At 47.2% G+C, this 14,632-nt stretch overlaps 1 protein-coding gene across 1 annotated transcript in view; it reads left to right on the top strand.

Annotated features, from left to right (window-relative positions):
- LOC141113613 (uncharacterized) overlaps window positions 1–10,320 on the top strand; it is a 38,368-nt gene extending 28,048 nt beyond the window's left edge. Inside the window, exons 6-7 of the mRNA XM_073606821.1 lie at window positions 2,655–2,793; window positions 5,013–10,320. Coding sequence (XP_073462922.1) covers window positions 2,655–2,793; window positions 5,013–5,839 — 966 coding nt within the window. The 3' untranslated portion in view covers window positions 5,840–10,320. The remainder of the gene's footprint in view (window positions 1–2,654; window positions 2,794–5,012) is intronic.
- The last annotated feature ends 4,312 nt before the right edge of the window (window positions 10,321–14,632 follow it).

Genomic DNA, 14,632 nt, shown 5'->3' with positions numbered 1-14,632 from the left:
GTAATAGCAATCGGAGTGGCTTACTACCCGCTCGATTGCTATCAAAAGTAGCAGGGGGGACGTCCTCCTCCCGACACCTTCTGCGGCTCTCCCGTTCCACCGGGAGACCTGAGTGATCCCAGAAGCGATGACATAGCGTAGAGCTGGGCGATTTTCTCCAAAAAAAAAAACTCGATTCATTATTCAAATCAAGTTTTGTTTTTTGATTGACACCACGCCGGTCCTGGGGAGCTGCAGTCAGGCGTTTTTAGGCAAGGCCGGGCTTTGGCCTAGTCCGCGGCGTCCGGCCTCACGGACTAGGCTGAAGCCTAAAAACTCCTCCTCACAGCTCCTCAGGACTGGCGCGCTGTCAGCGCCGGTCCTGGTAGAAAAAAAATGGATTTGCTGAAAATTTGAATCGATTTGACCTCTCAACTCGATTCAAGATTCAAATCGATTTTCTCCCTAGCCCTAACATAGCGTCACTTCCGGTTTACACGGAAACCGTCGGCGGCAGTTTTTAAAATCTAAAGCATTCAAAAAATGCAGATCTTGGTGTTTTAAATGCTTTTAAGTGCAAAGGAGGGATTTGAGGTCTTATAGACCCCAGATTTCTCCATAAAGAGGACCTGTCACATGCCTATTGTTGTCACAAGGGATGTTTACATTCCTTGTGACCGCAATAAAAGTGATTTAAAAAAAAAAATTTAAATTAAAACAACAGTGTAAACATAAAAGAATAATAAAAAAAAAAAATTAAAAGTGCCCCTATCCTGTAATTCTTGCACTCAAAGGCGAACGCGCTTGTTGGCCCTGCACGCACGCAAACAGCGATCATCCCACACATGTGAGGTTTCAACGGGAATGTCAGATCATAGGCAGTAATTCTAACACCAGACCTCCTCTGTATATCCAAAGTGGTAACCTGTAAAGGCTTTTCAAATGTCGCCCATGGATAGTTAAAATTTACATTGTTTATCGCCGTTGCGCGGGCGTACTTTTAAAGCAGCTGGGGTGGGACAAATTTAGATGAGGGGGTTTTTAGCCTTGCCTTGGACAGCACAAAACCAAAATACATCTCTGATTACAGGTACTTATATAGCGCCGTCAATTTACGTAGCGCTTTATATATTGTACATTCACATCAGTCCCTGCCTTCAAGGAGCTTACAATCTAAGGTCCCTAACTCACATCCATACATACATATACTAGGGCCAATTTAGACAGGAGCCAATTAACCTATCAACATGTCTTTGGAATATGGGAGGAAACCGGAGTACCTGGAGGAAACCCACGCAGGCACAGGCAGAACATGCAAACTCCAGGCAGGTAGTGCCGTGGTTGGGATTTGAACCAACAACCCCAATGCTGCTAGGTGGAAGTAGTGTTGTGACTGGGGGACTGCCCCACTGCCAAAACACAGCCATCAGCGTTCGCAGCCATTGGCAGCAAGCGCTGATCGGATGCTGATCCGCAGATGTTTTTCTGGCATGCCCGTTCTGCAAAAGCTGGATCTTCGGCCAGCTTTTGTCAGACAGGCTACCATACACACGAGCCGAATGCCCACGATATCCATGTTGCTCTCATAAAGGTATGGAGGAATGAAAGGGTATAGCATGTTCAATAAAAATGTATTATTAAGTGTTGCACTCACTTGATAAAAGTTTCAAACAGGCATCAATACAAAGAGAAACCGAACCATCAAAATGGCCGCCACGTCCCAGTATGCAATGACGTCACGACTCCTTCCTGTGCGTTTTGTAATCAATGACATCGTCACGCCCCTGACGTCCTTGGAGTAGTTCCGGCTTGTTTGATTACTACTTTACCTGCTGGGTCGTTCGCCTTGAACAAGAATGCAGCCAGTGAAGCCGGAACCTGTATTCTTCGATGGATCGATTGGGTACAATCAGCCTGCCCATAGATGGATCAAATCTCGGTCGGTCCCTGCTGATTTGATCCAATTTTGCCCGGTGTCTTGCCGAGAAAGTTCCCTCGGCGGATAAGTTCCCCCCCTGTACTGCGCAGGCGCAGCGCCTGCGCAGTACGAACTACTGTCAGCCGCCGGAGATAGCCGAAGCTCAAACTTTTCAATCAGCTGTACACGGCGCCTGCGCTCTGGGTCCAGGTTCCTTCCCCACCATCCAAGTGGACCTAGAGGGGGAATCTAAAAGAGCCGAGCGAAGCGAGGCTGTCCCCGAAGCGTGGCGAGCGAAGCGAGGCCGTCCCCGAAGCGTGGCGAGGGGCCCTCTTACAGGCGCCGTGTACAGCTGATTTTCAGCTATTCACCTTCGGCTATTTCCGCTGGATCCTACTGCGCAGTAGCAGGGGGTCCTTATCCGCCGAGCGGAACTTTCTCGGCAGAACACCGGCTTTAGTAAATAATGAAACAAGTATGACAACACCTGAAGCTTGCACGTTTAAAATGCAAGTCAGCGGTGGCAGCTTCCAGGTTTATGTCCAGACAGTGAGAACAGAACTGACAGTTGTCTGTATTCTGGGGTTTGTGTTTCTAGTGCCTAGGTCTCATGCACCGGAATACGTAAGTAAGAAATGATTCCATTGTATAATGAATGTAGCTTGCATTGTAGTGGTGCCCATTGAGTTAACCCCTCAGATCCTGGGGTGATCCCAAGTGTTCCATGCATGTTGCTGAGCAGTGTTGTATGTTGCAGGTGCCGGTGAAATGCGGTGACATTGGTGTCTATTTCACTCCGGATGAGTGGGACTATATTGAAGCTCACAAGGAGATGTACATTGACATAATCCCAGACGACCCTCTACTGACAGAATCCCAGCAAGACTTGGCTTCAGGTATTGTAAAGTCAGAAATAACACCTACCAGAGTCACTTCCGCCTGTTCTTCCCCTGTGTACCCAAGATCAAGACACCTCAGTGCTTTCCTGTGTCTCGGTCCTGATTGGGCTTCTTATTTTAAGAAATAAAAAAGGTAATTTTGAAATGGATAGCAGCAACATGTCTCAAAAAAGTTGGGGGTGGGGCCATGTTTAGCACGGTGTAGCATCCCCTCTGCTTTTAACAACACTCTGTAAATGTCTGGGAACTGAGGAGACCTGGAGTTTTGGGAGAGGGATGATGTCCCATTCTTGCCTGAGCATACGTTGCTCTAAAACCTGGATATATCTGGATATAGCTAGATCAAGTGAAGACTCAGATAAGTATTTAGAGGGTGAGGGGGTGAAACAAATATTGTAACATGTTTTACCTGACACCAAGAGAAAAAGGTGACAGGGAGGGATCTCCAGCACACAGCCTGTGATTGACAGCCTGTACTCTGTTCCTGTGTAAAGTGTGTGTGGGGGGGGGACGGTGTCCCTTCCCTTTCCTTCCCATCCCTTCTTATCCCTCCAATCAGCTGTCAGAGCTGTTCTCACTAAGATCTGCAGGGTGCAAATTCAGCTCCCTGCCCCCCCCCCCTTTTCTGAAAGCTTAGACAAGCTGTGTAAATTCTGCACTTTGAATGGCTGTAGAGAAGAAATTGCTGCAGATAATCAGGTACAAGTTATATAGGAGGATTTATTTAATCTCTGTGAAACACCTGAAGCTAGTCACTTAACTGAGTATATATAAGGGTCTACAACCACTTTTTATGTGGGGAATGCATTAAAGTAAAAAATATTTTCCTATTAGAACCAATTTAACCACTTCAATACCGAGCACGTTCACCCCCTTTCTGCCCAGGCCAATTTTCAGCTCTCAGCACTGTCACACTTTCAATGACAATTGCACGTAATGCAACACTGTACCCAAATTACATTTTTATCATTTTCTTCCCACAAATAGAGCTTTCTTTTGGTGGTATTTAATCATCTCTGCGTTTTTTTTTAATTTTTTGCTAAATATATAAAAAAAGACTGAAAATTTTGAAAAAAATAAAAAGTTTTTCCTGTCAGTAAATTTTGTAAACAAGTCATTTTTCTCCTTCACTGATGTGCGCTGATGAGGCTGCACTGATGGGCACTAATAGGCTGCACTGATGAGGCGGGACTTATGGGTACTGATGAGACGGCACTGATGAGGAGACACTAATATGCCGCACTGATTAGGTGGCACTGGTGAGCACTAATATGCCCCACTGATGGCCAATGATAGGCGGCACTGATGGGCAGCACTGATGTACACCGATAGGCAGCCCTGACTGGCATCACTGCTGGTGGCACGGATGGGCACTGCTGGGGCTACATTGATAATCAGGGCACCGAATACCTGTACACTCTCTGCTGCGAATGCCGCTGATCGTCTCTCCTCGCTTCACACTGTCAGTGTGAGGCAAGAAAAGCTGAAAAACGGCACTTCCTTGTTTACATGTCATCAGCTGTGATTGGACACATGATTACAGAGCCGTGTCATCGGCTCTTTACCCAGATTGGGGTTGTGCCGTGTCCTAGGAACACGGCCCGTTCGCTGCGCTGCGCGCAAGAGCGGTGACCCTGGGGCGACTTCATATGACATCGCCCCAGAATGAGAGGTGATCCTGTCCACCGTCATTTTACTATGCGGTGGGTGGGAGGTAGTTAAAGTACTTGTTTAGGGGAGGAGATCTACTGGAAAACCAGACTTTAAAAAGAAATGGAGGGCGTGCTTTGCACAAGGAAGGCGATTACTACTAATATCCTATTCCCTCTTGCTGGAGTTCAGCTAAAAAATGCCCAGGGTATATATTTAAGTCAGGATTGTCCCTTAATGCACCCGTGGAATTTTTTTTTTTTTTTTTTTCCTGCTAGTTCCCTTGCTGGACTATGATGTGAGACTATATTGTTTCCCATTTGATCTAGATGTTGTTGCTTGTATCCATTGTCTCCTGACAGTTCAGCATTGTACAAGTGAATATTGTTTTTATTACTCTTTTTTTAATAAAAACGGCTAAAACAGAAAAATGCCCAGAGTAACTTAATAAATCAGTAAAACTATTGGGGAAAATTTTGGAGTAACCTTTGTAAGAAGGCTGTTGTTTTGCTGATGCTTCAGAGGGTTTTAGAAATATTACATACATTGTCTTGTTTTCTTCTCAGGGGAAGAGTCAGCGAGCGAAGATGAAGCAAAACCTTCCCCAGATCGCCAGAACTCCCCGGAATGGAAGCCGCAGAGTGACAACAGCGAGTTCAGCGAGTCTGAGTTATCCTCAGATGATGCCGATGATTCTGATGGCTCCAAAAAACGCAAAACAGAAGATGCGTTTCTAGGGAACCCCGAGATAAGGATCGAGTACTCTGAAGACGGGAGGTCACGAACATTTTGGTGTCTGAGGTGCAATATAGCCTTGAAAGACAGGCGGGGTTTCCGAAGCCACTTAAAGACACAGAGGCACCTCAATTTCCGCGCTGATGAGGAGGTGGTGACCTGCGAGGAGTGCAGTCAGGTGTTCAGCACTCGATCGGCACTGACTAAGCACAAAGCAGAGAACCACGCGAACAAGCGATATGCCTGCACCATCTGCGGCCTGGAATATGACTACATATCCCAGTATATCATACACCAGAGGGCGCACACCGGGGAAAAGCCGTTTGAGTGTGACAAGTGCGGGAAGAGGTTCGGCCACAAGTGCACTCTGCTTGTCCACCACAGGAGGCACATCAAGGGGAAAACGGTGAAGTGTGGCACGTGCGGCCGGTTGTTCGACACCAAGTCCCAGCTGAGCAGACATGAGAGAATTCACGTGCCCAAAAAGCCCTATAATTGCCCTGTGTGCGGGAAACAGTTCAATCAGAAATCACTTTTCACAAAACATAAGTGGGAGCATGAGGAGGAGGCAAAGCGAGCCCCGGAGGTGATGGCACCGGCACCTGAGGATAGCTTAGCACCAAACTCTCCTCCCGGTGATGTCCTGCAAGAAAATTGAGCAGCAGAAGAGCAACTGAACAAGATTGGATGCTTGCTTTTGCTTACAGACACTTTAAAGACTATCTCTGCCTTTAGCAACATGTTACACACATATTTAGGGTGTAACATGTTGCTAAACACCTCATTTCCTGAGCGCCCCCCCCCCCCACCCCACCCCACCCCCCATGACAGTGGGGGGTTGTCCACTTCCCCGCAGCTGCTGTCACATTTAAAATTGTTGCGGCTGTGTGGGTCTCCGCCCGCACAGCTGCGTTCTTTCATTCGCAGAGATCTGTGAATGATTAAAATACAAGTTGCATACTTGTAGTGCGGGTACGGGTGCACTGATTTGGTGCACTGAAAGTCTATTGACACTTCTGTAGCTCAGTACCTGAAAGCCCAAACAGAGGTACTGGCAAAGAGCTGTAGGAAATGCCTGCAGGAGCCTGACATTGCACCCATGACCCACTGATCGTGGGTGCAGTAATTGCAGACTCCTGTGTAAACAAAAATAATGCACATTTTTCTTTACCTGCAAAAACATGTGCATTTACAATTTTTTTCTTAAAGGTGAACCTAGCCTTTAGTTTCCTTGAAAGTGAGGTTATGCAATTGTATGCATATATGTAACAGCATGGTGCTGGACGGTATGCCATGCAGCCCCATATGTGCATTCGGCCAACGTTGTTCTGCTGGGGATGCGCTCAATTGGTGCCCCCAGTACCGTCACCATGCTGTCATAAACAATTCCTGGTCACCTAGAAATGATTGTGAGCTGGTAGGACGCCTCCCAATCATGCGACCACTGAGACAACCAATCACAGTGGTCGGGGGGCCTGTGTAATTTATTCTCTTTAATGAAAGGCTCTAGAGGTGGTTTAAAGTATAACTAAAGTCAAAACGTATTTTTTTTTACGTTTTGGATGGAGTAGAGATGGACTAGAGCCCCTGTCAGTTTTTATTGCTGTCTGTGCCCCCATTAAAGGAGAAGTACAGCCAAAGCTTGTTTGGCTGTACTTCTTCTATGGATCACAGGAATGCAGTTCGTTTTGCACTCCTGTGACCCGTTTTCAGCAGACAGCAGTCTGAAGTCCTCTCTTTGACATCACAGAGCTGGTCCAGGCTCGGGCAAGATCGCGGCCATGGAATCAGGATCCACCCACATGCCTGGACCGGCACCCGGCTCAGCCTCTGAGCAAGCCGCTGAGAGGCTGAGCCGGACACTCCTGCTGCCTCCACAGCCCAGCGCTCCAAAACCTTTTCTATAGTATCTAACAGCGGAACTGTTTAGACCTAAATTGACAATTCTGTTTTTATCCTTGACGCTTGGAGGGGCTGCTAATATGCAGATTACTGGTCTCCAAAACCAGACATGCAAAAAAATGTGCTTTGTTGTCTGTGCCCGCCCCCTTTTGCCTCCTATGATATTCAAAGGAGGTGTGGCCAAAGACCATTCCCAATATTTTTTTTGTTCACCGTCTTCCTTTTTCAGTGGCAGTGGCTGAGCAGCATCCTGCAGTACCAAAGGTTGCAGGTTCTGACCCTCCTATGCCCACCCTCCTGCTGAAGTGCCCAAAGCAGCCACCTCTTCTGCCTACCCCTGGGCCTTGGTCCTGGTTGAAGTTGTGTTCTTCCATTTTGGATATGTTAGCTGTGTTCAACAGCTTGTGAATTTTTGATGGCTATGTACAGTTTTGTTACTTGAATTTGAATTAGTTAAAACTGCATATGCCGAATCGCCTGCAGCCCTCACAACAGTGACAGTTCTACATCTTATACATCTACATTGTATTTTATTCTGTATTGTATTTTAAGGACTTTAAGTTTTTTCTATAAATAGGAGAGATTCCTCCTAGTAGAAAGTTTCCTGGTGAGTTATGTTAGGAATAATGCTTAACTTCCAATGTCTGAGCGTGACATGGCCTGCTGCAGATCAGGTCATTTCCGTAAGCATTAGAGGACTGCTGTTCCAGCTTGATGCTGCAGCTCTCCCTCCCATGCAATATGCAATGCAATGAAAGTAATTGCAAAGTCTTGTTTGTTTTTTTTTTGTTTTTTTTAAATAACAAACAAACTACTTACCTGCTCTGTATGTGGATTTTGCACAGAGCAGCCCGGATCCTCCTCTTCTCGGGTCCCTCTTCAGTGCTCCTAGCCCCTCCCTCCTGTTGAGTGCCCCCACAGCAAGCAGCTTGCTATGGGGACACCCGAACCGAGTCACAGCTCCCTGTGTCCATTCAGACACGGAGCCGTGACCCGGCTCTGTCTCCTCTCCTGATTGGCTGACAGACTTTGACAGCAGCGGGAGCCAATCGCGCTGCGCTGCTGTCTTAGCCAATGAAGAGGGGAGTTCTGGCAGCTGAGACACTCCTGCAACACCGCTGGATAAAGATGGGCTCAGGTGAGTATTAGGGGTTTTGAGGGGGCTGCTGCACACAGGTTTTTTTTTTTATCTTAAGGCATAGAATGCCTTAAGTTAAAAAAAACTTCTGCCTTTACAATCCCTTCAAAGTGATTCTAAAGGTATTAATACCTTTTTAATAGCAGTCCTTGCCCCCCCACCCCCCGGTCGAGTGCCCCCAGTAGCAAGCCTTTTGCTATGGGGGCATTCAAGCAGGCTCGCTTCTGAGCTGCGCTCCTGTGACTGGACGTTGTCCATTTACAGACGGAGCTTGGCTCAGCCCTCCCCCTGCTCTCTCCTCATTGGCTCACTGGCTTTCATTGCCAGGAGCAGCCAATAGCTCCTGCTGCTGTGTGAGCCATTGAGGAGAGGGAGAAACGCTGCTCTCATGCACATTGCTGGATAGAGGTGGGGCTCAGGTAAGTATAAGGGGGGCTGGTGGGGAGCTGCACCCAGAAAGTTTTTTTTTATCTTAATGCAAGGGTAGGCAACTGCGGTCCTCCAGCTGTGGTGAAACTACAAATCCCATCATGCCTCTGCCTCTAGGAGTCATGCCTGTGATTGTCAGGGTCTCACAATGTCTCATGGGACTTGTAGTTTCAAGACAGCTGGAGGGCCGAGGTTGCCTACCCCTGCTAATGCATCCTCTGCGTCTCTTGTTACTGTAAAAATCCTCCATTCAGTGATGCTCGATACTCCTCACTGCCTTGATCTTTCGGCACTGGGATAGTTAAGGCCAGTGGCTGCCACTGTTAAGGATCGTGATGGCTGACCCTCCCCTTCTTGTCTACGGCTTCATTCGCACAATTTCTAATATTCTTCTCCGAGAATGCAAGGCATTCTGTGAATGGACAGGGGAGTTCGTATCATCCAGCCACCCCTCTTCCATTTAGAGAACACTCCGGGATTCTGGGAGAACAATGCAAGGATTTTGTGAATGGAGGGAGAGGACAAAAAGGGGAAGGGCGAGCAGCACTATCCTTTACAGCAGGGGTAGGCAACCTTGGCCCTCCAGCTGTGGTGAAACTACAAATCCCATCATGCCTCTGCCTCTAGGAGTCATGCCTGTGATTGTCAGGGTCTTGCAATGTCTCATGGGACTTTTAACCCCTACAGCACCAAGAAGGTCACTGCTGTGGGAAGTATCTGGCTTCATTGGAGGGTGGAATTTTACATTAATCAGCAGCCAACAGAACATGAGATATGCATTAAATCCCTGTCCATGTCACCACTCACAAGCAAACTGTACCCTCTTCTGTCCCATGTGTATTAGATGCTCAAGACAAGAAGACTGCTTGCTCTCCACTGCACTTTACAATCAGTTCAAAGGGTTGGCACACCAATGGCATCTTGCTCTGAGTTTGTTTAATTCACTGACAACTGTGTGCTGTCAATGGATTAAACATATTAGGAGAAAGATATCATTGGTGTACTGCCCCTTTTATTTGATGGGAGGTAACTTATGTGACAGGTGTGGTTTTCCACAAAAAAAGTTCAGCTTTAGGACAGCCCATTTATTTGTTTTTTTCCAACACAGCACACATAACAGTGCATTACTGTTGCGCATTTTTTTTTTTTAGTCCCCAACTACCACATCAGCTCACCTGAAGTGCATTTGGTGAGAACAACCATTGTGATCACTGCCTCTTCCATGAAGGATTTAGCAGTAGTTGCGGAGACCTGGAGGGATTTAAGAAACCCGTCATCAGGCTAGTGAGCAATTTATTTGTTTACCTTAATTTTCAAATGCACTGAGACTGTCCACTTCAACAGAAGGTGGCAGATGTGCAGATTCTCATTTGTTGTTTGCTGATTTCACAGCTGTTATAGTAGACTGTAATATGCAAAACTGACTCTTTGCTACAACATTGAAGATTAATAAATAATGTTTACGTTAAGTGTGATGTCTGTTTTCTGGATGTTCTTTTTTTCCCTCTGCAGCCAAGCAAAGAGAAGATCTGGTGGTGGCAGGTGGGGTAGGAAGCTGTACAGATGTTGAGACAAGTTGACTGATTTTGGCAAAATGTATTTTGCTGCGTGATATGACCACCTATTCCTGACTAGCTAGGAACATATATAGTTATAAGAACCAGGTACCCTGACGGCGTCACATAAACAAAACACATTGGGTGGAGCCACGCTGCTGATGTCACATCCGGCGACATCATTTCTGACGCTTGGCGTTCACTGTATTTTTGCCTGACACCAGGAAGTGCCATTGAATTGGATTGAATTGGAAGCTGTGTTACCCTGTAAGTGCAGTTTTAACTACTGCGGTCTCTCTCTTGGTGTATGGTCTGGAGTGTACCTGGAGGTGGAGCGGAAGCAGTGGAGTTATTATACGGAGCCAAAAGGGAGGAGAAGACAGTATAAAAACAGCTGCTGACCTGCCTATTTTAATAAGGGGTCATAACAATCTGGTGGGTGTTTTCCTACAAGGTGGTGTCAAGTACTTTATATGTTGGAAGAGCACTACTGGAGATGAATTAAGGAGGCATAATAATACAATTGGACTGGCACTTTATTGGAGTTGGAGGACTAGATTTTGCACATTAAATAATTAGCATAAGCACTTTAATATCACACAGACTGGTGGATGTTGTGTGTTTGTGTGTGCGTGTGTATATATACATGCAGTGTATATACACTATGTTGTCAAAAGTATTGTCCAATCCAAAATCCCCCCCATCACCAATGATTTGGATCAGTGCACAAAATTAAGGTCCATAAAGACATGGATGAGCGAGTTTGGGATGGAGGAGCTTGACTGGCCTGCACAGAGTCCCGACCTTAACCCAATAGAATACCTCTGGGATGAATTAAAGCGGAGACTGCGAGCCAGGCCTTCTCGTTCAATATCCGTGCCTGACCTCACAAATGCGCTTCTGGAAGAATGGTCAAACATTCCCATAGACACACTCCTAAACCTTGTGGACAGCCTTCCCAGAAGAGTTGAAACTGTTACAGCTGTAAAGGGTGGGCCAACTCAATATCGAACCCTATGGACTAAGACTGGGATGCCATTATAGTTCATGTTTGTGTAAAGGTGGGAGTCCCAATACTTTTGGTAATATAGTGTGTGTGTATATATGTATATGTAGCTGTACCCCCATGGGGGCTGCTGGTTCGTTCATTATCATTTTGCCAATCACTCCGCTTCCGATCCCCCATCGCACGCACATGACACCAGTCAAAGTTCAAGTTTTATTACTCTTTATTCGTGGATTCAATCTGGGATTATTCATAGAGATATTAGATACTCCATCAGACCCCACTAAATGAGGGTGTAATCCATAGCTGTAGCTTTGATGTTGGACTTCCCTGAGCGATCCTTTCCTGGTTCTATTGCTTCCTCTTCTGCAGCACTCCCAAGTTAAACAAAAGGGGCATTACTCTGAATAATTCCCTCTGCCTGACCGATAGATTTCCTTTGTGTGTTGAACTTAAAGCCACGGGCCATCTCTGCCTATTTCCATGACTCCCACGCCAACGCCCATCAGTCTTTGGGAAGTTACTGTAATATGGTTTATATGGTGGTCCGTAGGCTCACAGTATGTCATTCCATTTACTTCTGCACTAGTTTCTCCGGGTTTCACTGACCTGTTCTCTCCCAATCAACAGTCCATGTTTCACTCACAGAAAGTAGATCCCCAGTCCTCTTCTTCCGCTTTACTTCTACTTCCTCCTCACTCGTCCAGCACATCCCCGCGTGGGAATGTCCGGTTCTGTCCCCAGTGCTACATGCTGGCTCCCCCGCAATCCAGGCACCCGAACTGGACCTCCTGGAACACTCTTCTGGGCCCATGGCCCCTTTCCTCCTGTGCTCGGGCCCCAGGCCCCTCCTCCTCCTAAAGCATGTGACCTCCCTTTATATGAGAGACCTTTCGACCAAACAAGTTAATGCATAGTTGCCAACATTGGAAAAAAAATTTGTGGGACACTTTTTTGGCTGTAGGCGGAGCCGTATAATAATTAGGGGGTGGGGCATGCGTTTGTAGGCAAGGCATAGAAAAAAGTTTGGCACAGCGAAAAATGGGCGTGGTTTATGTGAATAGTGGGTGTGGCTTAAATGGGCGTGGCTCAAAGGGGTGTGGTTAGAGTCCGAGATGAATGAGGGATGGAGAGGGAAAGGGGGAGATAGGAATGAAGGGACAGCAGCCTCAGATCCTACACAACAATAGAAATATGTGTATTCTAGAAAGTTTAACAATCAGCAGATAAAGATACTCCAAACACCTGGTGTTGGCGCTTCAATCATCCCGGCACCATGCTTGTTATGGTGTCAGGATGATTGAAGAGCATTATTTCTATTCTTACATTGTAATATAAAATGAAATCATTCAACTCACCATAATGCCGAAACAGTAGGATCCCTGAGCATGTCACTAGCCACGTCGCCTGCCACCAGCAGAGTCCTTCCTTGCATCAGGTGCCCCCAGCAGAGTCTGTCCTTACACCAGTGTTCCCAGCCTCAGTCCTTACATCAGTGTCCCAGGCAGAGCCATAGTTACCCCCTCCCCCTGTACATAGTTTCCCCTCTCCCCCTAGTTACCCCCCTGTACATAGGTATCCCCCTGTACATAGTTCCAACCCCTCCTGTACATAGTTATCCCCCTCCTGTATATAGTTAACCCCCCCTCCTGTACATAGTTAACCCTCCCCCTCCTGTATATATAGTTAACCCCCCTCTCCTCCTGTATATAGCTAACCCCCTCCTCCTGTATATAGCTAACCCCCCCTCCTCCTGTATATAGCTAACCCCCCTCCTCCTGTATATAGTTAACCCCCCCTCCTCCTGTATATAGTTAACCCCCCTCCTCCTGTATATAGTTAACCCCCCCTCCTCCTGTATATAGTTAACCCCCCCTCCTCCTGTATATAGTTAACCCCCCCTCCTCTTGTATATAGTTAACCCCCCCTCCTCTTGTATATAGTTAACCCCCCCTCCTCTTGTATATAGCTAACCCCCCTCCTCCTGTATATAGTTAACCCCCCCTCCTCCTGTATATAGTTAACCCCCCCTCCTCTTGTATATAGCTAACCCCCCTCCTCCTGTATATAGTTAACACCCCTCCTCCTGTATATAGCTAACCCCTCCTCCTGTATATACCTAACCCCCCTCCACCTGTATATAGCTAACCCCCCTCCTGTACATTAAAGTTAAATTGCTGCAGAGACAAGAGCAGAAGGAACATGGCATGAGCGGCTGGTGCCGTGTGTTTAGTGGAGAGGGGCCGATCAGTGCAGCTAACCCTGGCTTCAGTATTGTGAGAGGAGAAGCAGATTCATTGGCTGCACGGATCGAGCCCCCTTCCTCTCTCTACTGAACACAAGGGGGAACGATCTAGTGGCAGGGCCGGCGGCCATTTTGCTGAAGCCAGCTGCTCCAAAAATGAAAAAGCAAACATTCCCGATTTCCCTGAGCAAAATCCCGAATTGGGACGAGGGTCCCAAAATCGAGATTGTCCCGGGAAAATCGGGACTGTTGGCAACTATGTTAATGATTGGTCAGGACTCACACATAAGTTCCCTGCCACTCAGGTCTCAGCCCATCCTCTCCTTCTGGAACAATCCACCATCATCAGAGCAGGCGTCTCTGAACCCAAGTGTAGGTGGCCACACCCCCCACTATTCTGACACTTCCAACCCCAAACCAAAACAACCAGGCCTGGTAAAACACCGCAGGCCTGGCTAAATTTAGCTGTAATCAGGGCCGTCTCTTCGAATGGGCACGCTTGCCTGGGGGGCCCCACCTGCCCAGCGACCCCAGCCAAGCATCATTCAGATGTCACAAAGTTCGCTGCTGCATTGTGCCAGTGCTGTGCGGTGCGGCTCCTTCCTCCCTCACAGAGACAGAGTGCCACGCGATCAGTCTCGATATCAGTCAGCGACTCAGCGGCGGGCAGGGTGAGTCAGCTGTCATTGTGAAGAACAGAGCCGATGCTTTCTGTGTCGTTCCGGCTCTTCACAGGCGGAGTGCTATGAAAAGCACTCCGCCTGTGACAGGAAGCATCGGCTCTGCTCTCTACTGCAGCCGCATGCTGCAGCTTCCTGTCACACTTCGGCGTCCCAGAGGAGCCAGGCAGCAGTACACACACCAGCTTTAATACCCACCAGCACCAGCAGTACCCACGCCAGCATTAATACCCACCAGGCAGCACCAGAGTGTGAGTGTGCACATTTATATATATTTATTTAGTTTTTTTTAGTTGTATGATTTAGTGGTGAAAGTTATTAGTGCCCGGGCCCCCCCAAGTTTTGACTGTAATATCTTATGTGTCCCCCTTATATATCAATCTTAGAGTTGCCACTAGTTCAAGGAAGTGTAAGAAAGGTGAGGAAAAAGAAACTTTATTACGTGTTGGTGAAAATAACCTTTAGAGCAGAAATGAAACGTAATGTTTTTAGCGG

The sequence above is a fragment of the Aquarana catesbeiana genome, linkage group LG12 (assembly GCF_042186555.1).
Source record: "Aquarana catesbeiana isolate 2022-GZ linkage group LG12, ASM4218655v1, whole genome shotgun sequence".
Lineage (NCBI taxonomy): Eukaryota > Metazoa > Chordata > Amphibia > Anura > Ranidae > Aquarana > Aquarana catesbeiana.
The sequence above is the reverse complement of the archived record's forward strand: the minus strand, read 5'-3'. Positions and strand labels throughout refer to the sequence as shown.